Source organism: Pan paniscus, chromosome 1 (assembly GCF_029289425.2).
Source record: "Pan paniscus chromosome 1, NHGRI_mPanPan1-v2.0_pri, whole genome shotgun sequence".
Lineage (NCBI taxonomy): Eukaryota > Metazoa > Chordata > Mammalia > Primates > Hominidae > Pan > Pan paniscus.
In genome coordinates this window covers 172247522-172271297 of record NC_073249.2, presented here as the reverse complement: position 1 = coordinate 172271297, position 23776 = coordinate 172247522, and the positions used below count along the sequence as shown (strand labels likewise).

Genomic DNA, 23776 nt, shown 5'->3' with positions numbered 1-23776 from the left:
GAGGGCAGGCATGGTGGCTCACACCTGTAATCCCAGCATTTTGGGAGGCCGAGGCAGGCGGATCACTTGAAGTAAGGAGTTCGAGAGCAGCCTGACCAACATGGTGATACCCCATCTCTACTAAAAATACAAAAATTAGCTGGGCATGGTGGCGCGTTCCTGTAATCCTAGCTACTTGGGTGGCTGAGGCACTAGAATCGCTAGAACCCGGGAGGTGGAGATTGCAGTGAGCCGAGATTGTGCCACTGCACTCCAGCCTGGGTGACAGAGCATGACTGTCTCAAAAAAAAAAAAAAAAAAGCCGAGTGTGAATGTCTCTGTCAACCCATCTTCTTGGATGATGTCTGTTTTAGTTACAGTGGCTGTGTAACAAACTACCCCGAACCTTAGTAGCTTAAAGCAACAACTGGTTTCTTTCATCTTGTGATTCTATGGGTCAGGAATTCTGGCAGGGCTGGGCTGGGTGGTTCGTCTGCTCTATGTGGCATTGATGGAGGCTGCTTAGTGGAACTTAGTGGTGGATGGGCTGAACTGGGGGCTCCATGATGCCTTCACTGGCACCTCGGTGGGGAGGGCTGGAAGGTTGGGTTTAGCTGGGACTGTCATTTGGAGCACCCACGTGTGGCCTCTTCAATATGACAGTCTTGGGATAGTTAGATTTTCTACCTGGCAGCTGGCTCCACTAGAGCAAGAGTTCTAAGAGGCCTGGGGGGAAGCTGCAAGGTGTGTCATGATCTAGTCTCAGAGTCACTGTTGAAATGTCACTAAAAATGACTCAGATTCAAGAGGAGGAGGTTAGACTCTACCTTTGAATGGGAGGAGTAGCAAAAATTGGTGGCCTTCTTTCATTTACCACAAGGTCTCAAAATCCTGTGGATCTTAAATACCCATATATGTTAGTGTCTCCAGGTGTAGCCTCTTCTCCAGTGAGCTCCAGGCCTGAGTTCCTTGATTCCTCTCTTTAAATGTTTAATAGGATCTCACAAATTCTTGTCCCCTACTTATTTCTACACTGATCTCCCCAACTCAGTAACCAGTACCACCATCTGCCAGTCACTCATTCTAAGCTTGGATCCTCCTTTCTTATTTATTTATTTTGACTTTTTTCCTTTTTTTTTTTTGAGATGCAGTCTCACTCTGTCTCCCAGGCTGGAGTGCAATGGCGCGATCTAGGCTCCCTGCAACCTCTGCCTCCCAGGTTCAAGCGATTCTCCTGCCTCAGCCTCCGGAGTAGCTGGGATTATAGGCACCTACCACCACACCCAGCTAATTTTTGTATTTTTAGTAGAGACGGGGTTTCACCATGTTGGCCAGGCTGGTCTTGGACTCCGGACCTCAGGTGATCCACCCGCCTCAGCCTCCCAAAGTGCTGGGATTACAGGCGTGAGCCACTGTGCCTGGCCTTTTTTCCCTAATTTTTATCCTGCCTACCACCTCCCATCATCTCCACCACCAAGTCCCCTAGCTGCTCGCAAACCCTCCCTCTACACTGCCCGCAGGTATAGCTGCCGCTTCCCTCGACCACCCTCTCCAACTGGCACCACCCTGTCCCTTCTCACACACGTGGAGTCCTTCAGCAAGACCTGTTGCTTCTACCTCCCAAATACATCCTGGCTCCACCTCTCTGCCCAGCCAGCCCTCTCCCCTGACTGCAGTGGCCCGCTGAGCAGTCTGCCTGCTGCTTCTCTCCATCCTAAAGTTCACCTCCACACAGCAGCAGAGTGATCTTACAATGCAGGCCAGACCACCACCCTCCCCTACAGCCTCCAGTTCTTCCCCTCACACTTGGAGTAAAATCCAAGCTCCACTGGGACATACAAGACCTTAGGGGATGGGGCAGAGTCTGCTCTCTGCATTTCTTAGGTGCTTCTGTCCCAACAACTCCCTGTTCTTCCTCTGACAGCCGGTCCCTGCGCTTCCTTGGGGTTTTTGCACTCTCTGTTCTCTTGCCCGCAACCCTGCACAGAGTCTTGTGCAATTGCTCCTTCTCATCATTCCTTCAGATCCTAGCCAGGAAGCCTCCTTGATTACACAGCCTAAAGAAGCTCCTCCCTGTCCACCACCTTCTTTCTGTTACATCCCGTTTTTTCTTTCTCATAGCACTTTTCCCTCTTCTTGTTCCTCTTTTGTTTATTGTCTGTTCATGTGAGAAGACACTATGTCTGTTTAAGGTGTTCCCAGCACCTTTTTTTTTTTTTTTTTTTTTTTTGAGACGGAGTTTTGTTCTTGTTGCCCAGGCTGGAGTACAATGGTGTGACCTCGGCTCACTGCAACCTCCACCTCCTGGGTTCAAGCAATTCTCCTGCCTCAGCCTCCCAAGTAGCTGGGATTACAGGAATGCACCATCACGCCTGGCTAATTTTGTATCTTTAGTAGAGACGGGGTTTCTCCATTTTGGTCAGACTGGTCTCCAGCTCCCAACCTCAGGTGATCCACTCACTTCGGCCTCTGAAAGTGCTGGGATTACAGGCGTGAGCCACCGCGCTCCCGGCCCCCAGCACCTTTATCTTTTGGCAGAGGCTGGGGGGCCCAGTGTGGACTGAACTTCATGGGAGTTTTTAGATTTATTTTTTATTTTTATTTTATTTTTTAAAAGACAGGGTCTCACTCTGTTGCCTAGCCTGGAGTGCAGTGATGTGATCATAGTTCACCGTAACCTTGAACTCCTGGCTCAAGTGATCCTCCCACCTCAGCCTTCCGAGTGGCTGGGGTGTGGCTAAAAACTTCTTCTTTTACCAGACTGGGCAACATGGCAAGACCCCATCTGTGTAAAAAATAAAAAACTAAAATTAGCTGGGCATGGTGGCACCCGTCTGTAGTCCCAGCAACTTGGGACGCTGAGGTGGGAGGATTACTTGAGCCTGGGAGGTCAAGGCTGCAGTGAGCCAAGATGAAGCCACTGCATTCCAGCCTGGGCAATAGACAGAGCAAGACTCTCTCTCGAAAAAAAAAATAAATTTTTTTTTTTTTGTAGAGATGGGATCTTGCTCTCTTGCCCAAGTTGGTCTCAAACGCCTGGCTTCAAGCAATCCTCCTGCCTCAGCCTCCCAAAGTGCTGGGATTACAGGCATGAGCCACTGTGTCTGGCAGTGGGAGTTTTTAAAAAGATTTATGTTGATTCCCAGCTAGAATCGGCCCCTTCCTAACCTCGTCCACCCCTTTGGGGTCTTGGTTTTACACTTCACTAGGCCTCTTTCTGTCCTCTAATCCAGCCAGCCTTTGGATTTGCAGCCAGAGGCCTGACACCCAGGCCACACGCAGCCTGGCCCCCTCACTGTCCCTCCGACGGCCTGGTTGTCATCCTGAGCCACTCCTTGTTCCCTCTGTTTTCCCTTTCACAGGACTGGGCCTCATGCTGCCTGCCAAATGCCAGTCTTGGGCTGTCTCCTCCCTGCCACTGAGTCATTCCTTCCCGAAATGCACCCCCTTCACCTCCCAACCCCTCACCACAGGGTGAAGCCTTCAACAGCCACAGGGTGCCCATTTGGTTACAGCAGGAATTGTTATTGTTGAGTGTGTGGACAGATGAAATAATAAGGCTGTTTTTCCGTAAACAACTATTAAGCTGGAGCCACCCCAGCATGCATACAACTTAAAAAAGTGATAGCAACAGAAAAGCTTAAATGCAGGTTGATAGAATGAGTCTTTTTCATTTTCATCTGCTTGGTTTTAAGTTTATATGTTACAACCTTTCAAGTGGTCATCTAGGACCAGGTGTCTCTTCAGGTAAGCCATTTGATCACATGTTGAATGGAGCAGGTACATGTGGTACTTAATTGGAGACAGCTCCCAGGTTCCATTGAACACATTTTTACTGAGCACTTACAATGTTCTCGGTCTATGCAAATGCAAATTATGTCCATTCCTAACCCAGTGGTCTGCTCCTGTGTGCCCAGCATGCCTTGTTCTCAGTGAACCCGAGCTGCTTTCTAGTGACTGTTGCCTTCTATTCCAATAATCCATTTCCCTCATGAGGTGTCTTGAGCCTCTTGAGGGCCTACAAAATGCAAAGGCTTCCCAGCAGTTGTGGAGTCTGGTTAGACCATATGTGGGCGTCTGCGGGAGGCTTCTTAGAGTGCCACAGACTCTGTCCTATTCCACATCTTGATTCTTGGTTGAAATGAACCACAAACCAATGAATTCTGTCTTGGTAGAGAGAGGATGTGTTCAACTGGCAGTGCCAGGAGGGAAAGCAGATGCCATTGTCATAGCCCAGGGCCGAAAGGCTCCATCTGACCCCCACTGCTCTGCAAAGGCCATCTGGCCAGTCACAGCACTTACCCTTGGGACCTGTTTAGGCCCTTCCTCACTAGAATGGTTTTCTGGGTCTTTCTACAACACCTTGGCCTTTTTATTTTTTGAGACAGAGTCTCGCTGTCACCCAGGCTGGACTACAGTGGAGTGATCTCAGCTCACTACAACCTTCACCTCCTGGGTTCAAGCGATTCTCCTGCCTCAGCCTCCCAAAGTGCTGGCTGGGATTACAGGCATGAGCCACCGTGCCTGGCCTTTTTTTTTTTTTTTTGAGACAGAGTCTCACCCTGTTGCCCAGGTTGGAGTACAGCAGCAAGATCTTGGCTCATTGTGACCTCTACCTCCCAGGTTCAAGCGACTCTCCTGCCTCAGCCTACCGAGTAGCTGGGGTTACAGGCACCCGCCACCACACCCAGCTAATTTTTTTGTATTTTTAGTAATGACAGAGTTTCACCATGTTGGCCAGGCTGGTCTCAAACTCCTGGCCTCAAGTGATCTGCCTGCCTCGGCCTCCCAAAGTGCTGGGATTACAGGCCTGCCTTGGCTTTTTAACAACATGAAGGCACTTCCTATGAGTCAGATCCTGTTCTAAGCACTTTACATGTATAATCTCATTGAATCCCAATTATGATATTCTCTCTCTCTCTCTCTTTTTTTTTTTTTAAAGAGACAGGGTCTCACTCTGTCACCCAGGCTGGGTAACTATGATATTCTTATTCCCATTTGACAGATGTGGATATGGAGGTTCAGAGTGGCTCAAGTAAAATGGCTTCGGGTTATCTAGCCAGACAGTCTGAAGCCCTTGGGCCTTGCTGTCCTCTTTGCCAGCCCCCATGCCTTCCTGTTGTTTTCTTTCTTCTCTCTTTCTCTTCACCCTTCTGATTATTTCAATAAACCTTCTTGTAGGCTCAAATTCCTCTGAGACAGTGTAGGAAAATATGGGGATGGGAGTGGAATTGGGACAGGTCTGATAGGGCTACTTTGCAGCCAGAGAGCTTGAGGCTGAAGGCAGCATCTGGAGTGTGGATGGTGCCGCGTAGAGAGTTGCTGGCACACCTGCTGAGCTCAGCTGCCTCTGCCAGAGACTAGGTTGTGCTCAGCTCTGGACCTCCTAATGCCCCGATTTGGCAGCTTGGGCCTTAGAAGCAGCCTCACTGGTTCCTCTGCTAAGCCTTGTTCTGAGACCTGCTCTGCAACACCTGCAGTGTAAGGGCACGCCTTCAGTGAGTAAAATCACAGCTCCTCTCCCACCTCTCTGCTCCGCTCAGGAATGTTTTCTTGAACACTCCTGGGAAAATGAAAATGTTGTTATGTTGTGCAAGGGGAAGCTGGGTAAGGTGGGAAGAAGAGAGCCAGAGGATAGCAGGCCTGGGCAGGCAGGAGGGCCCTGGGAACCATCTGGGGCCTTGGGGTAGTGAGGGGGATGCTGAGTGGGGAGGTGCTGCTGGAGGGGCTGGGAGAAGGGGCCCCACTTTCTGGGGAGGAAGAGGACATCATCCCCAGCAGGAAGGGCCCGCAGGACCCTGGAGCAGCCGCTGGGGCCTTGAAGGGGCCCACTGGGCTGCTGGTTTCCTGGGGCAGGAAGTCCTGGCTGCAGCCAGAATTTGGCCAGGGGAGGGCAGCTCAGGCAGGAGGAAGGTGCACAGTGGGGGAGGTCTGGAGCCTCTCCTCCCTTCCTGCTCGCCTCTCTTCTGCTTGCTCTGGTCCCTGCCAGCCTCTGTTTTTCTCTTGCTCTGACCTCTGCATTGTTCCTTCCCTCCTGTCTTTGACGCCTTTCCTTTCTCTCTCTCTGACTCTGGTTTCTTCTCCCTTCCCTCTGTTCTCTCTCATTCTCTCTCTCTTGCTCTCCTGAAGGGGAATTGTGATGCCTGTAGCTGCTGTGCCCAGCTCCAGGGTAAACAGAGTTGCTTGCAGGATGGTAGGGCCCGGGTCCATTGCCTGGCCACCTGTTGCCATGGTGACCCAGAGGCAGCACAGGCAGCAGCCTTGGCTGTCTGGCAGGGAGGGCAGGGGTCTGAGGAGGGGAGAGGCCGGGTCTGTCCTTCACAGCCCCAGCATGGCCCACCCCACTGTCAGGGCCTGTGGCATGGGGGTGACTGCCTGTGAACATTGGTTCTGTACTGGGTGCTGTCAAAGCAGCTCCCCTGAGGGGGGGTCACACGGGAAGGGCGGGTCATTCATACTTGGGGTCAGCCTCAGACTGCCTGTGTTCTAATCGCTTCTGGCCACTTTTGTGGTCTGCTGGAGGTAGAGGGTGGGAGGTGGCAAATAGCCCCAAGGGAGGAAGCCACAGGGAGGCAGCTAGTGAGTGGGACATAGGGAAGAACAGGCAGATTTGCTCTTTAGCAGAAGGGTCTCCCTTGGAAGGGAGTGAGCCCTCTGCTTCTGGGAGCAAACAAGCTCATGCTGGACAGCCACCAGAGGCAGTGTGGCGGGCTGAGATTTCTGCACCTGAGAGAGGCCTGTCTAGCTGAACCTGAGGTTTCCTCCCACTCTGAGAGCTGAGAATTTATAAAGTACAGTTTTCAGCTCCCTGAGAGTTTGCAATTTCCTCACTGACAGTGGCCCAGTGGGACAGTGTTCTGGAAAGTGCCTTGACCCTGGACCATGCTGGAAAAGGGTACTGACACCATCACGGCCTCCTGCAGAGGACATGAGGGTAGACAGGGAGGGGAGCTTCTTGGAAGTCCTGGCTCCAGGTATGGGTCCTGGCCTGGCCTGTCTGGGTAAGGAAGAGCCGGTGGATGTCACAGATGCCTGGGATGCAGCAGCCACTGTCCTGCCTGCCAGATGAGAGAGAAGCAGTTGTACAAAGTGGTCAAGCAGTCTTAGCTTTTGCGGTAAGCAGACTTGGGTTGATGTCTCAGCTCTGCCCTTTCCTGGCTGTGTGATTTTGTGTGCGTATATGCGCAAGTTACCTTTTCTGGGACTTTGTTTCCCCATCTGTAAAATGGGAATAATAACAACATTCAGGTATTAAGGCTGTGTGATGATTAAAAGAGATAATGTATAAAAATATTCAGTACAGGCTGGGCACAGTGGCTCACGCCTGTAATCCCAGCACTTTGGGAGGCCAAGGCAGGAGGATCACTTGAGGCTAGGAGTTCGAGATCACCCTGGCCAACATGGTGAAACCCCATCTCTACTAAAAATACAAAAAGTATCCAGGCATGGTGGCACACACCTGTAATCCCAGCTACTTGGGAGGCAGAGGCAGGAGAATAGCTTGAACCCCAGAGGTGGAGGTTGCAGTGAGCCAAGATCACGCCACTGCATTCCAGCCTGGGTGACAGAGTGAAACTCTCTCAAAAGAAAAAAACAATGTGGCTGGGCGGTGACTCACACCTGTAATCCCAGCACTTTGGGAGGCCGAGGCAGGTGGATTACCTGAGGTCAGGAGTTTGAGACCAGCCTGATGAACATGGTGAAAACCCGTCTCTACTAAATACAAAAAATTAGCCGGGCGTGATGGCGCATGCCTGTAATCCCAGCTACTCAGGAGGCTGTGGCAGGAGAATCGCTTGAACCCAGGAGGTGGAGGTTGTGGTGAGCCAAGATTGTGCCATTGCACTCCAGCCTGGGCAACAAGAGCGAAACTCCATCTCAAAAAAAAAAAAAAAAAAATAGTTCATTACAGTGCTTGGCCACATTAATTAAATATACAAGGAAGAATGATTGTTCTCAATCTTACCTGCACACCCACCACTTTCGGTTTTATAAACTGAGGAAGCTGAGTCCGGAGAGGTTGAAACACTTGCTCCTGTTAGGTTGTTAGTTTTGGGCATATGGCAGGGACAGCGCCCAAACAATACGGAGGAGCTGAACCCCGGCCCACCCAGCCAGGAACCCTGCAGGTTCCTGTCCATCTGCACACAGGGTCAGACTCTGCTCACACCCTGCAGCCCAGCTGCCCCTCGGTGTAGCAGATCTCCTAGGGAACTTCATGTTCAGTGGCTGTCTCCCTATCTAGACCTTGGCTCTGTGAGGGCGCGGCTCAGGCTTGCCCACGCTCCCCACTCCCTGCAGGCCTGACTCGGTCTCTCAGTAATGGCATAAAAGGAAGGCAGGACCATGGCAACTTACAAAGCTGTTCATGTGTTCCCTCCTTTGCACCTCACGACAATCTACAAAGTATTTGGTATTCCCATTTTACAGATGAGGAAACCGGTCTGTGGGGGGTGCTCACTTGTTGAATGAATGAATGGAGAGAGGGGAAGCAAGTTGCCCAGAGACCTCCCCATCATCCCCACCCCGCTCCCTGTACTGAGGGTGGGGCCGGGATTCAAATGCAATCTACCTGTCTCAAGAACCCACTGTCCACCAGCAAACCCTCTTTCCACATTTCTGTTTCCCAAAGTGAGAACAAACGCTGCTAGAGTCTGGTTGTTTAGGAAAGACAAGTCCCCATCCAGCCCAGCTGCTGCATCCTCTCCAGCCTCCTTGACACCGCTCCCTCACATGTGCACAGAACTGCAGTTAGCCAGGTGCCTTTAGGTTCTCTCCTTTCATCCGCATGCAGCAATTCATGGAGCTGGGTGGGAGTGCTTGTCTTTCTTTAACCAAGGAGGAAACAGCTTCTCAATAACTTGCCCAAAGTCTGCCTAACTAAGCCCTTTGACTGAAGACCTTAGACAGAGAGCCCCCTGGGGCTCAGTTTCTCCACCCATACAACCAAGCAGGTGTAATCAGTCTTCAAAGCCCTACTCACCTCGTGGTGCTGAGGAAAGGGCTGTGCTTGAGCTCTGGCTGGGCACCTTAGGCAGGACTTGAGATGTCTCTGAGTGCGGGATCCCTATGTACCTCACCAGTGATAGCACCTCACATATTTGCTTATGGGTCAAATGAGATGTGAATGGGAAAGCATTCAGGAAATGCCCTCCCTACTCCCCCAGGCCCCTGGTGGTCACCTCTGGGACAGGGGCAATTCTCAAGATGACCCGCAGAGGGTAGGTGTCAGATTTCAGACAAGGTTATTTTTACCCTTGGGGGTGGAGGGAGGCAGGTGACATTTGGACTCACAGTTCTAGAATGGGGTGAGGGGGCAGGGATGGGAGCAGGGCCTCTAGCGGAGAACCTTGTCCGACCTCAAGGTCCATATTCTCCCTGCCTGTGTGGGGTGACACTAGGGAGAATTGGGAACGCACTGAAAAAATCTCATGCATTTGGTCCACAGTGAGCCAGGCTCTGTCCCCTCTGGGCCCTGGAGATACCAGAAGTAGAAAGAGAGAGTTTCTGCATTGTAGATCTTCATGGTCTGGTGTCAATCAAATTCTCCCACAATTAATTGAACCTTGTCACAATGGAGAGCACTGCAGAAGCGAGGTACACGGGTGCCCGGGGCACTGAGGGATAAGGAGCATTACAGAGATGGCGGAGCAGGACAAGTGTTCTAGGCAGAGGGAGTGGCACTGGCAAAGGCCCAGTGCTGGGAGATGGCAAGCTGCACATGAGGACCTGAAAGAAAGCCAGTGTGACTGGGTCACGCCATGGTGCTATATAGGACCACAAGGTTCATGTCTGTTGTGTGTGCAGTAATGGAGCAATGCACCAAAACAGCAGGAACTGAGGCAGAGAAAGTTTCATAATCAAAAGGCAGCCAAACAAGGAGGTGGGAGAGAACCTCAAATCCACCTCCCTGGGGAGTTTCTCAGACTGGGGTTTTTAAGGGAATTTGAAGGAGCTGGGGGTTGCTGATTGGCCGAGGAGTGAGGGGTGGAGTCATGGGACAGGGAGAGGAAGAAACTACATTCTTGTGTTGAGTTGCCTCTTTGGAAGGAGGCTTTAGACTGACAGGTGTCCGTGGACCCATTGAAATGCAGGATTTGGGGCCGGGTGCAGTGGCTCACGCCTATAATCCCAGCACTTTGGGAGGCTGAGGTGGGCAGATGGCTTGAGCTCAGGAGCTCCAGACCAGCCTGGGCAACAAAAAATTAGCTGGGTGGCACGTGCCTGTGGTCCCAGCAACTCTGGAGGCTGAGGTGGGAGGATCACTGGAGCCTGGGAGGTGGAGGCTGCAGTGAGCTGAGGTCACCCCACTGCACTCCAGCCTAGGTGACAGAGCAAGATCTAAAAAAAAAAAAAAAAAAAGCAAAGCAAAATTTTGTAAATATCTCAAAATAGAAACCTTGAGGTTTTTTTAATGTTAAAGATGTTATCTGGAAAAGTTAGGACCTTGTGGCAGGGGCTGTGTGACTTTTAAGCAATAAGCAGCTATAAGAAAGTGGGCTATAGGGCAAGCCAGTTAATGCTTAGCTATGCTTTTACTTACAGCTTATGCTTTTGTTAAAAACTTAGCAACTTAGCTTGATTAATTTTGTGAGGATGGCTTCAGTGTGAGCGAGACTGGAGGTGTGGGCGAGACTGGAGGTGTGGGCAGGGGTGGCCCATGAAGGGCCTCAGAGACCTTGTTAAGGAGTTCTTCCTATAAGCCAAACCCTTTCAGGGTTGGAAAGAATCTTGGAGACTCTCTGGTTAAATGCCCCATTTGACAGATGAGGAAACTAAGGCCCAGACATCTAATAATAAAACTCACCTTTTTATAATCACTTACCATGTGCCAGAGATCAGGCTATACACTCTGCTTTCTGCTTTCACCATATCTTTCCCTTAAAATATAGCTGGCATTTAACATCTTATTTAATTTAAATTAGCAGACTGACTTGATTTTTGCCAAAAATGTTTTCTCTCAATAATTAAAAAAAATTAATTATTGAAGTAAAATTCACATAATGTAAACTTAACCATTTTAAAGTGACCAGTTCCATGGTATTTGGCACATTCACGGTGTTGTACAACCATCACCTCTGTCTAGCTCTGAAAATTTCCATCACACTAAAGTACTACAATCCCTTACTCATTAGGTAGTTTTTCCCCATTCCCTCTGCCCCCAGCCCCGGCAACCACCAATCAGCTTTTTGTTTCTATAGATTTATCCGCTAATATGGATACATACAATATGTGACTTTTTGTGTCTGGTATGTTTCACTTAGTATATCTTTTTGAAATTCATCTATGTTTTAACATGTGTCAGTACTTCATTTATGTTTTTGTCTGAATAACCATTCATTTGATAAAGATACATATACAGATATACATATATATCTATATACATACATATATATTACAATTTATTCATTTATTAATGGATATATATTCATTTATTAATGGATATTTGAGCTGTTTCTACCTTTTGCTTGCTGTGAATAGTGCTGCTATGAACGTGTATGTGCATGTATTTGTACTTGTTTTAGTTCTTTTGGGTATATAACTAGGAGTGGAATTGCTGGGTCTTATGGTATTTCTATGTTTAACTTTTTGAAGAACTGCTAAACTGTTTTTCATGGTGACTCAACCATTTTACATTCCCACCAGTAACGTACACAGGTCCCGTGAATTTCCTGGCAGCAGGCCCAGGCCAGAGACCTCACATGACTGTGAGGCTGGAGCAATGCTGCCTGTGCGCTGCCCCATGCAGCTCTGGTCCTGTTCCTCCTTCCAAGTTTTTCAGTACCAAAAAGCCCTGTGTACTGGCTTTTCTCCCATTCTACATGTCCTTGGTTCCTTAGGATCCCTCTCGGGGCTGCATGAGCCAGGTACCAGGGGTCATGATGCTTCCCCCTACCCAGGCTGTGCAGGGAGAGCTCTCACCTTCCTTTGACACTTAGAAGTCCTGTGTCAATAGTACCAGTTCTATGAGTGAGGCTGTCACATATGCAGACTCCTTTCTGACCCCCGTACCAAGGAAGATGCCAAAGTGACAAGGGGAACAAACACACTGGCCTGGCTGTGCTGCCGTTTAAGAATCTGGCTCAGCCTCAGCCTGGTGACCCTAAACAGCAATGGCAGGGTCTGGGTCAGCAAGACACAGCTCTCTCCATGCAATGTTGGAATGAGTGTCTCCAGTGTCTTATTGCTGATGGGAACCTTGTGAAAGGACCTGCATCTCCTGGACAAACCGAGACACCCGTGGCAGTGCAGGCCCCACCCCCTGAAAAGCATCACACTACTTGACTGACTGACCACGCCAGCACTATGGATAAACCTCAAGCCTTTTAGGTTAACTCCTGTCTGCCACAGATTCTCAGGAAAAGAGATCATCTTTCTAAATCCAGATTCACAGGCAGATGACAGTCCATGACCTGAATAACCTCTTAGTGAAGATTTTCAGATTCTGCTCCACATTCTGGGATGCTTACCAGGGCTTCAGATTTAGGAGGAGAAAGTTTATTTTATTTTATTTTATTTTTATTATGACCTCTATCCAGGCCTCCTTTCCTTGGATGCAAAATCAGTGTGATAGAAAGGAGAATGAACAACAAGCATATTGTCGTATTAGTGAAAGAAGCACCTACCATTTGGAAGCCCAAAGAGGAATGTTTATTTTTTTAATTTTTATTTTTACTTGTAAAAATAAAATATTTAATTTATGATCTTGAAAAAAAAAAAGAATTGCTAGGGTAATACGTATGAGAACTGCTAGCATAGGACCTGAGACTTAGCAGGCGTTCAATAACTGTTCACCAAATGAATACATATAGGAGATGCTTCATAAAAATATTGGTTCAATTCTCTACCTTTCCAAATCTTGAACTCCCAAATCTTGAAGAATGTCAAGTGTGAACACACTTAGTAGCTAAAGGAAAATTAAGATGTTTGATAGGACATTGGGACCATCGTTTGTCTTCTAGAATGAAGATATGATCTGATATTATATGACAATCAGAAGCCTGAGGAACAGCCCCCTGGTATCCTTCCTCCCAGCCCTGGGGCTAGCTTTGACGATGTATGCTCCCTCTTTTACCCATGAGTTTGCTGCCCACCACTACTACCCTTTTTTGCCTTGTCTGCTGGGAACCTCAAGGCCCATGCAGCTCTCTTTGGTAGCATCTGGATTCCTAACAATCCTCTCCTCTCTTATTTGGTTCCTTAACTTTATTTGTTTGTATTTTGGTTCCTAGTGCACGTGCATCCTGTGTGTGTCCCGGGTATGTGTGTAGGCTGCCTCAGAGCCTTTTTTGGGAAGAAGGCAGGGAATAGGCCAAAAGAGGAGCTTTGGAATGTTGACAGATACTCCTGCCTTGCTGGTGGGGAAAGCACCAGGAGGCTGCCCTTGGGTTTCTCTGAGAGGCTGGGGGAGAGGGAAGGGGCTGGGGCCACCTTTGTGGGGACAGAGCATGCAATTTAATCAGCTCCCTCATACTGCTTAGAGTGACCTGGTTCAGACAATGGGGCCTTTCATGGGGCCTGGCCCACAACTCTGGAGTGAGTGCAAGGCGTCTTCTCCCTGCCCGCCCCTGGGGCCCACCTTCCAGTACCTTGTGAGAGGCAGGGGCGGGAGAGTGGGAGGAACAGGGGCTTTGCAGTTTTGCACCCTGGGTTTGAAGCCCTGCTCCATAATCACTGGCTTTTTGAATTCTCACAGAACCTCTCAAACAAGCTCGTAATCTTGCCCTGCACAGGGTTGCTGTGAGACTCTGGAGAGCTCATGGGTAGAAAGCACTGTGGAAACAGTCCACTTTGAACTATGTTTGGGTCCCTCCCAGCTGTATTTCTGTAGAAAGCACCAACTTTATAATGCTAATAGTAAGCACTCAATACATGTTAGTCACAGGGTATATGTGTGCCAGGAGCTTCATATACTTGGTGTTGTTTAATTTCCTCCCTATGATGATTCTTGGAAGTGAGTATAATAATCTCATTTTTATAGACAGGAAACCGAGACCCATAGAGGTGTAGCAGCTTGCTCAAGGTTATCAAAGTTAGTTGTGGAATTGGACTTGAACCCAAGCTAGGCTGACCCCCAAGGCCTGTGCACAGCCTGTGTCAGGGTGGGTTACTCCAGAGGTCACCCAGGCGTGCTCTTCCCCTTCTGGGCAGGTAGGTCTCCTTTGCACCAGGCCTGTTGCTCCAGTTGGGGTCTGCAGGCACTGTGATCTCAGCTGGCTTATCACTTTAGGTCATGCCTTCTCCAGAAGTCTTCCATGGTTTCTGGGGACTTCTTGGCCTGGCCCCCAAGCCCCTCTTCCTCTGTTTCCACCCATCCAGGTATGTAGAGCATTTTCCCACCTGCTCTCATTTGCCCCAGTGTTCACATCACCTGAACCCTTTGCCCTGACATTCCTGTCACCTGAACCACAGCCGTTCTGTTTCTCCTTTTTGCTGTTCCTTATGGCCTCTCTGTACCTCAGACCTTCCTCCCACTGTGAGTCTCAGCTCTCAGGCCATTAGTCTTTTCCTTTCTCTCTTCCATGGGCATTTATTTAGCCCCAAATCTGTGCCAGGCACGTGTCCCTGTCCCGTGGAAGCATCTATCTGATGGGGGTGGCAACTGTGAGGACAGTGACTACCCAGCTTGGTCAGTGCCGTGATGGAGATGGTGAGGCTGCAGGGGCATTCTAACTCTCCCTGGGGAAGAGAGATGCAGGATGAGGAAGGGCTCACCTAGCAGACAGGCGCAGATAAACGGATTCTAGGTGGAAGTGGCACCTTCATGTTGGGGGAAGACAGCGGGAGTGAGAGTGGTGCTCTAAGGAAACGTATATGGTCTGGAGCTGAGAGTGGCTGCTGGGGTGAGTGGCAGGAGCTACGGTGGCTGGTTCTTGATCCTGAGAGCAGTGGGGAGCCATCAAAGAGTCCTGAGCAGGGCAAGTGCCTGGTGAGGCTTGCTCTTTAGAAAGGTCTATGTGCTCCTAAGGGGCAGAGCAAAGTCCCATGGTGGGTGGAGTTATGAGGACCAGGTCTCCCCGAAAGGAAGGTAGTTGTTGAGTTGGATTTGCTTTTTGGAAAGATCCCTCTGGTGCTGTGTGGAGGCTGGAAGGAGTTAGATCAGAGGCCTGTTTAAGGTCAGATCATTGGGACTTGGATACTGGGCAGAGGGAGGAAACCAAGGTGAAGCCTTGGGCCTGTTTCCAGCCCCAGTAGCCTGTGGGCCCAGTAGCCTGTGGGTCTGTTGTCAACTTGCCTAGAAGGAGCCATGGCCCAGCGGGGCTTATATTGGCCCCCGCAGCTGGGTGGCCCTGGGCCAGCTTTTCCCTCTGTGCCTTAGTCCCCCAGGCTGTGAACGGATTGGGTGAGGGGGTCTCTCCTGCCCTGACCCTGCAGGTCTGTGACATGACTCTGGCTCAGGAGGAGGGACACAGAGCCCATGGTGTGGCTAGCTGGGGCCTAGTCTAGCATTATCAAGTCTGGCCAGGTCTGCCAGGGCCTGGGGCCAGCACTTGGCACAGCTGCTGTCTGAGAGGGCACATCTCCGACCTCTGGGTGTCCTCCTACCCTTGCAGTGGTTCAGCCCCCGCCACACTGGTAGCTCTCCTGGCTCGGCCTGCCTGGCTGCCCAGGCCCTGACTCTATCCAGGGCCTCTCCTCTCCCTATGACTGGCCCTGGGAGGAGTGGCCCAGCTCTGGAGCCCCATTGGCCAAAACTTGCCTGGGCTGCACACACCCCTGCCTCCCAGACTGGCTGCCTGCCCACCTTGGGACTAGGAGGCCTGGCCTGGCATGCCCTAATGTGGGCAGACTGCCTTGGAGCCCAAGGAAGGAGTGGAGTCTGAAAGGCTATGCCTGGGGCCACCTGCTGCTCTGTCCCTGCTGCCTGTGCTCCAGCCCATGGCTTCTGCGCCCCTCTCTTTGAGGGGAGTGGTGGGGATAGCAACTGCGAGGCTTGTCTCTCAGTGTGCTTCAGGGGCCCTGCTCAGAGGAGCACAGTATTTCCATTCTGACAGGGTTCTAGAGCTTCCTCCCTGGGAATCTCAGCTGGGTATGCAAATCCCAGGCTGAGTTAGGCCCTGGACTCCTGGAACCAGGGGTACCTTAGGGACTGGCAATTCTCTGTCCTACTTGGTGAGTGACAGATGTGGCTTGGGAAGGGGGAGACCCTGCTCAGGATCACACAGCACTTGAGGGACACAGGTAGAATTTGAACTCAAGCCCGTCTCTGTTTGTCCCTCCACAAACCTTTGACGATGTCCTCCTGTGTGCCAGGCCCCTCTAGGCCCAATTTGTCTTTGTATTCTCTATGTTTGCCCAGGGCCCCATACAGAGGAAGTGTTTGGTGAATGAACAAATGAACAAATGAACCAGTGAGCAGGGCACAGGTCCTGGCTCCCGTGGCATAGGGTCCAACAGGAAGGTAGGGACTCCTGATTCACAGAACAGGAAACGGGAGTGCATGGGAGGAGGGGTTGACCAGGTGAGAAGCAGAGAGAGGACCAGAGCTTAGGCATCATGACTGCTGGTCCAGGACTGTGTCTGTGTTCCCTTGTTGGTGAAATGGGTCAATAGTTCTTGCCCTCGTCCTCGTGAGGACTCAGAGAAGTGGCGGACGTGCCCAGGCTGGTAAAGCGGGGGCGCTGTGTGTCGGCGTCCCTGTGTGTGTGTCCAGACTGCCCAGAAACCCCAGGCAGTCTGCCCGTTTTGTTCTGCCCCTTTTGTTCTGCCCAGTTGCCCTCTGCAAGTGGGCATTGTCTCCCCATTTCCTCAGCTCTCCCTAGGGCTTCTTTCTGGAATTTCTTCCCAATACCCCTGGCTATGGGAGGGGTTTGGGAAGAGTGTGGACGAATGGAGTCTTGACTACCACCTCCCTCTACCCACTTCCACACCCCGAAAGCCAGCCACCCGTATCCATGCAGGCCCCCAGCGCACAACCAAGCGGGAAGTGCCTTGGCAGTGGTTACCATGGCGATGGGTCCTGCTGCTTGGACAACATCGGCCTTCCAGCTACCTGTGAGAGCCCGCAAGCCAGGCAGCCTGGCACCCTGCAGGCCTCCACCCAGGCTGAGAGCTCCTGGGATGGCTGTCTTCCTGCCTCCCCTTGGTGCCCAGCCTCCTACCCAGGGGCTCTTGGGAATAAGCCGTGTTTCTGGGAACCCATAAGCCATTCTGGGTCAGACAGGCCTGGTTCAAATCCTGGCTGTACCACATGGGGGTCAGTGACTTTGAACAAGCCACCTCGGTGTGCTTGAAATTGAATTAGCTATGGGAGGCTCACTGGGGGGAATTATCTAAGGAGTATACACCAGGTGCAAGAGCTACCACTGCCAGCATCCTGCAGCCGTGGCAGGCTCACCATTGGGGCATGGTGCTCTTTGCCACTACAGCCAAGCCCAGGTCCCTGGACTCCTCATCTCAGCCCCAGGAGGCCCTGCAAGCAGTGTAGTGTCGGGGGTAGGAGCTCAGGCTGCAGCAGACCTCTGGGGTCACAGCTGAGCTTTGTCACTTACTTGGGCTCCTCATCTGTAGGATAAGGATAATAAGGCATCTGTCTCATAGGTTTGTTGGGAGGATAAAATTGGATTAGTACAAATAAAGTACTTGTAAAATTATGTGACACCTAAGCGCCATATAAACATTAGTGGCGACTGTCATCACCACCACACAATTGGCATTGGCCATGAGAATCGGAACCCATATGCCTGTCCCTCCTCATTTTTCTCACACATGCAGGTGTGCCCAGCTCTTGAGCTCATGGTCTGCTTAGGGATGGCAGGCTGCTAGCCCCTTTCCTCTTCCTCCCTTCCAAAGGACTGATGGGCACACCCCACCTCTTCTGCTTGGAGAGTAAGACATGCTGGTTCCAAGCAGAAACCCCAGCTCTAATTCATTAGTTGGAGAATTTTCTCAGCCAGTTTTCCAGCTGGCAGCTGTTGTACCCAGCCCTGGATCACAGAGCTGGTCCGTGACTGCCCACAGCCCTCCCAGTCAATAGATCCAAGTGCTAGACATTAGCAGGCCACAGAGGCTGTCCTGATGGCCTCTGAAGATGGAGGGAGCCCAAGAAAGGAGCCCTTTGGGGATGAAATCAGAGCGGCTTCTTGAAACACTGCATTAGGAACAGTTCCCTGGGCTTGACTGCTATGGAGCTCTCTGGGCCTCCCTGCATAGAGAGGGGACTCTTTCCAGAATGAACGTAAATCTAAGGCAACACTTTAAAAAGTTGGCCCAGGAGCTGAAGCAAGGAGGACTGACTTCTCTGCATGGTTTTGTCTCCACTGGCCCACTTGGGTGCAAGGCCGTGTTCATGTGCGGTTCTTGGCCAAAAGGAAACTGGGCAGAAGCAGCAATCACAGATATCCTGGGGTCCGAGACCATGGGCTGGAGAGTGGTGACCACTCTCGGGTTGGGGTCTGGTGGGAGGTGGCCCTAGGTACTCTCTCTCCCCCAGACCCTAAGTTCTCAGGGCTGGACAGACCTGGGAGACCCTGCAGCAAGCAGACCTCTCTGTCCCCACCTGTCCCCACCTGGACCCCAGGGCTTGGCCTCTGTGTTCTCCAACCGCACATCCCGGAAGTCAGCCTTACGTGCGGGGAACGACAGTGCCATGGCAGACGGCGAGGGATACCGGAACCCCACGGAGGTGCAGATGAGCCAGCTGGTGCTGCCCTGCCACACCAACCAACGTGGTGAGCTGAGCATCGGGCAGCTGCTCAAGTGGATTGACACCACGGCTTGCCTGTCCGGTAATGCTGCACTCCCCATGGTTCCCTACCTGCCCCACAGGCCCAGAGCAGGGGCCGTGCTTTCAGAGATGGTCACTGTCCACCCTAAGTGCCACACTTGTTTCTCATCTTGGCCTTTGCTCATGCTGGTCCCTCTGTCTGAAATGCCCTTCCTGATGTCTCAATGCTCAGCACAGCCCACTTCTCTCTCACTCAGACCCCTTCAGCCCTGAGTGTTGGTCCCAGGCCCTAAGTCCCTGCCTCAACACAGTGCAGCCTTCCACATGGCTGCTTCAGATTGGCTCGGAGATGCTGTTGAGCAAAGCCCCTGACTGCCTGCCCTGCAGCGCTCCTTCCCTTGAGTTGAGGTGCGCTGGACTGAGCCCATTTCATTCCTTTTGTTGCACCGGTGTTCTCCAACCTACAGTGCTCACAGCCTGGTGGGGTGGGGATGGGGGATAGACAGGTGACCTGACTGTTCCCTAGCACTGTTTCAGAGGCCCTGACCCAGGCCTGGGGGCAGGGAAGGGATGCCTGAGGGGCTAAGGCACCTGAGTGGAGTCCTGAGGGTGAGAATGACTCAGGCAGGGAACAGGTGGTTGAAGGGACAGGGGCTCCAGAAGACCGGGAAGCAGGCCAGTGTGGCGTGATCACTCATTCAAGAGCTACTTACTGAGTGTGTACTATGTGCCAGGCACTGTTCCAGGACTGGGGTACAGCAATGAACAAGACAGGCAAAAATCCTCGTCCTCAAGTAATTTACAATCTAGTGGGAGGGAGAGACAGTAGACAGACGAAAAGCAGATATACAGAAGAGGGTCGGGGTGGTGCCCACAGTGAGGGGTGTAAGGAAGGGTGGCAGCAGGGTGTGGTGGGAGTTGTGGCCTCGGCTTGGGCGGCTGGAGAAGCCTCCTGAGGAGGTGCCATCTGAGCAGAGGCCTGTGATCGGGGGAGGCTGCTAATGTCTTGCTTTCTTCTGCTGACACCAGCGGAGAGGCACGCTGGCTGCCCCTGTGTCACAGCTTCCATGGATGACATCTATTTTGAGCACACCATTAGGTAAGTGGCCCCTCCTGCCTCAAGGTCCTCTGGTCTCCCTCCCATCAGCCTGGGGCCTGTCCTCCTGACTCCCTGCCTGGTCAGCCTGTGTGCTGCCTAGAGCCTGACTCAACTGACTGAAAATGAGGTGGGGGCAGCCTCTGGGGAAGTGTGAACCCCTCTGCAGTGTTTCTGGGGGCTAGGAGTTGACCTGCTGTTCCATGCAGTGGGTGGGTGGGTGTTCCCTCAGCCAGGGTGTGGCCGAGATAGCATAGTGGGGTGCTGTGTGACTTTGGGGAAGTCAGTCTGTCTCTCTGAGCCTCAGTTTTCTCATCTGCAGAATGGACGGGGTTAGACTTAATCAGTGAATGCCTTTTTGAGCTTGGACATTCTCTTTGGGTCCTTGGTCATTGGGCTGTAGGGAGGCCCCTAGACAAGGTGCCTGGGCAAAGTCTGAGCCAGAAGCTTGGGCCATTCAACCTCTGCTCACATCCTTCCGGGGATGAGGAGCTTGTTACCTCATTACTAAAGTAGACTTTTTTTTTTTTTTCTTTTTTTTTGGAGATGGAGTCTCCCTCTGTCACCCAGGCTGGAGTACAATGACACGATCTTGGTTCACTGCAATCTCTGCCTCCTGAGTTTAAGCAATTCTTGTGCCTCAGCCTCACGAGTAGCTGGGATTACAGGTGCCTGCCACAAGGCCCGGCTAATTTTCTTGTACTTTTAGTAGAGACGGGGTTTCACCATGTTGGCCAGGCTGGTCTCGATCTCCTGATCTTAGGTGATCCACCCGCCCTGGCCTCCCAAAGCGCTGGGATTACGGGTGTGAGCCACCACACCTGGCCTTTTCTTTTCTTTTTTTTTAATGGCTGTACAGAATAGAAGAATATTCATCACACGCACCGGGCTTTGCCTCCCCATAGCTTTGCCCCTAGATCCTGCTTCTGGGATCCAAGGAGCAGGCTGAGCCCTCAGCCCAGGACAGGCTGCAGGGCCACACACAGAGAGCTCTTGTCTCTGGGCCTGATCCTAAAATCACCAGCACTAGCTAGGACATCAAGTGCCAAGGGCTTATTCAGGACTCACTGGGTGCTCAGTGTGTCACCATTAAGGAAGAAGATTGGCCAGTCCCTGTACTCACTCATTCAGTCGTCAGTCATTCCCTCACCACACACTTAATATTAGATGAGCACCTTTTCCAGACCAGAGGCCTTGCTGAGACTGGGCATGCAAAGTCCACTGGAGCACAGCCTCTTCCCCGGACCTCCCAGTCTTCAGGGGAGGCAGATGTAGGAACGTCATTCAACTCGCAGTGAGAAGTTCTGTGCAATAATGGGCTCTGGGCCAGGCATGGTGGCTCACGCCTGTAATCTCAGCACTTTGGGGGGCCTACGCGGGTGGATCACGAGGTCAGGAGTTCAAGACCAGCCTGGCCAACATGGTGAAACCCTGTCTCTACTGAAAATACAAAAAATTAGCCGGGCGTGGTGGGGAGCACCTGTAATCCCAGCTACGCGGGAGGCTGAGGCAGAGAATTGCTTGAACCCGGGAGGCAGAGGTTGTGGTGAGCTGAGGTCGCACCACTGCACTCCAGCCTGCCAACCTGGGCAAGAGAGCAAGCCTCCATCTCAAAAAAGAAAAAGGCTCTGGTTCGTAATCCCTTTTTTTTTTTTTGAGACAGAGTCTTGCTCTGTCGCCCAGGCTGGAGTGCAATGATGTGATCTTGGCTCACTGCAACCTCCGCCTCCCGGGTTCAAGTGATTCTCCTGCCTCAGCCTCTTGAGTAGCTGGGATTACAGGTGCGTGACACCACACCCAGCTAATTTTTGTATTTTTAGTAGAGACGGGGTTTCACCGTGTTGGCCAAGCTGGTCTCGAACTCCTGGCCTCAAGTGATCTGCCTGCCTTGGCCTCCCAAAGTGCTGGGATTACAGGCGTGAGCCACCCTGCCCAGCTGCTTTGTAATACCTTTTATTTTAGAATAGTTTTAAATTTATAAAAACGTTGTATCTCTAAAGATAGTACAAGGCCGGGCGCAGTGGCTTGTGTCTGTAATTCCAGAACTTTGGGAGGCCAAGGCAGGCAGATTACTTGAGCTCAGGAGTTTGAGACTAGCTGGGCAACATGGCAAAACCCTGTCTCTACCAAAAATTAGCTAGGCATGGTGATATACGCCTGTGGTCCCAGCTACTTGGGAGGCTGAGGTGGGAGGATCACTTGAGCCTGGGAGGTGGAGGTTGCAGTGAGCCAGGATCACACCACTGCACTCCAACCTGGGGTGACACAGTGAGATCCCGTCTCAGGATAAATAAAAAAATAAAAATAAAGATAGTACAGAGAGTTCCCATATACCCTACACCCAGGTGCCCCATGATGAACATCTTACATTTGTAGGGTATCTTTGTCACAATTAGTGCACCAATACTGTACATTATTTTGATGCCTTTTTAACTACGTTAACTTATTTGATCCTCAAAACAATACTATGTGGTCATAGCTATTAGTATCCTCATTTTACAGATGAGGAAACTGAGGCACAGAGAAATGAAGTACCTTGTTGAAGGTGGTACAGCTAATGGAGGACCCAGGATATACTACCAGGCAGGCAATCCGGCCCCAGAGCCCTTGCTCTTAACCAATGGGCTGTATTTCCTGTATGTCTGGGGGTAGGTGTCGTGGCACTGAGGGTAGTCAAGGGGGGACTTCCTGGAGGACGCATTTGAGCTGCCAGAACTGTCAGCTCTGTATATAGTGATACTTTGAAGCCAGTGGAGCTGTGTCTGGGCCAGCTCCAGGTCCCTGTAGCCAACACAAGTTCTTTTACTTAGGGGAGCAAGGAATAGAGAGGGTTAGGGGTACATGCATGATGGCTGGACCTGCTGCAGGGCTCAGCAGAGTGAAGGTGAATCTGGGCAGAGGAGGCTGTGGGTGGAAGGGAAAGCCAGAGAGGATGCCGGGAAGGAGGACAAGCTGGGGAGGGGCCTGGAGCATGGTTGGTGGCCAGGGAAGGCCTGGACACACCTGAGGAAAGATTAAGAAGTTTTTTTGTTTGTTTATTTCTGCTTTTGCCACTTAAAAATATTTCCAAATGTATCTCTAAGGGCTAATAACTCTTTTTATATTTATTTATTTATTTATTGAGATGGAGTCTTGCTCTGTCTCCCAGGCCGGAGTGCAGTGGCGCAATTTTGGCTCACTGCAACCTCTGCCTCCCAGGTTCAAGCAATTCTCCTGTCTAAGCCTCCCGAGTAGATGGGATTACAGGTGCCGGCAACCAAGCTGGGCTAATTTTTGTATTTTTATTAGAGATGGGGTTTCACCATATTGGTCAGGCTGGTCTTGAATTCCTGACCTCAGGTGATCTGCTTACCTTGGCCTCCCAAAGTGATGGGATTACAGGTGTGAGCCACCATGCCTGGCCCTTTTTTTTTTTTTTTTGAGAGAAGGATTCTTTTTAAACACAACATCATTACCACATCTAAAAAATTAACAATAATTTTTCACTAACGTCACTAGTCAGTGTTCAAATGCCCAAACTGTCTCATGAATTTGTTTTTATTTTGTTTGCTTTGCAGTTATTTATTTTTTCAAGATGGAGTCTTGCTCTGTTGCCCAGGCTGGGGTGCAGTGGCACCATCATAGCTTACTGCAGCCCTGAACTTATGGGCTCAAGCGATCCTTCCACCTTAGCCTCCCTAGTAGCTGGGACTACAGACATGTGGCACCATACCTGGCTAATTAAATTTTGTATTATTATTTTGTTTTTTTGTAGAGATGAGGTCTCGCTATGTTGACCAGGCTGGTCTCAAATTCCTAGCTTCAAGTGATCCTCCCACCTCTGCCTTCTAAAGCATTAAGATAACAGGCATGAGCCACCACACCCAGCCTGCAGTTATTTTGTTATTCAAGTCAGGATGCAAATAATTGTAATTGGTTGCTTCTCTATAGGGAGGCCGAGGTGGACAGATCATGAGATCATAAGATCCAGACCATCCTGGCTAACACGGTGAAACCCCGTCTCTACTAAAAATACAAAAAATTCGCCGGGCATG

General features: G+C 51.0%; 1 protein-coding gene across 8 annotated transcripts in view; it reads left to right on the top strand.

Annotated features, from left to right (window-relative positions):
* The window catches only part of ACOT11 (acyl-CoA thioesterase 11), a 67362-nt gene that overhangs the window by 23449 nt on the left and 20137 nt on the right, over positions 1-23776 (top strand). For 4 of the 8 annotated variants that reach the window (XM_055092324.2, XM_003814992.5, XM_034965838.3 and 1 more), the window contains exons 2-3: positions 18500-18707; positions 19676-19745. The exons of 1 other annotated variant lie outside the window; for it this stretch is intronic. In XM_055092324.2, coding sequence (XP_054948299.1) covers positions 18569-18707; positions 19676-19745 — 209 coding nt within the window. In that variant the 5' untranslated portion in view covers positions 18500-18568. Of the gene's footprint in view, positions 1-3910; positions 7095-18499; positions 18708-19675; positions 19746-23776 lie in introns of those variants that run through there. 3 more of the 8 variants (XM_034965833.3, XM_008967860.5, XM_057298781.2) reach the window with 3 other exon arrangements.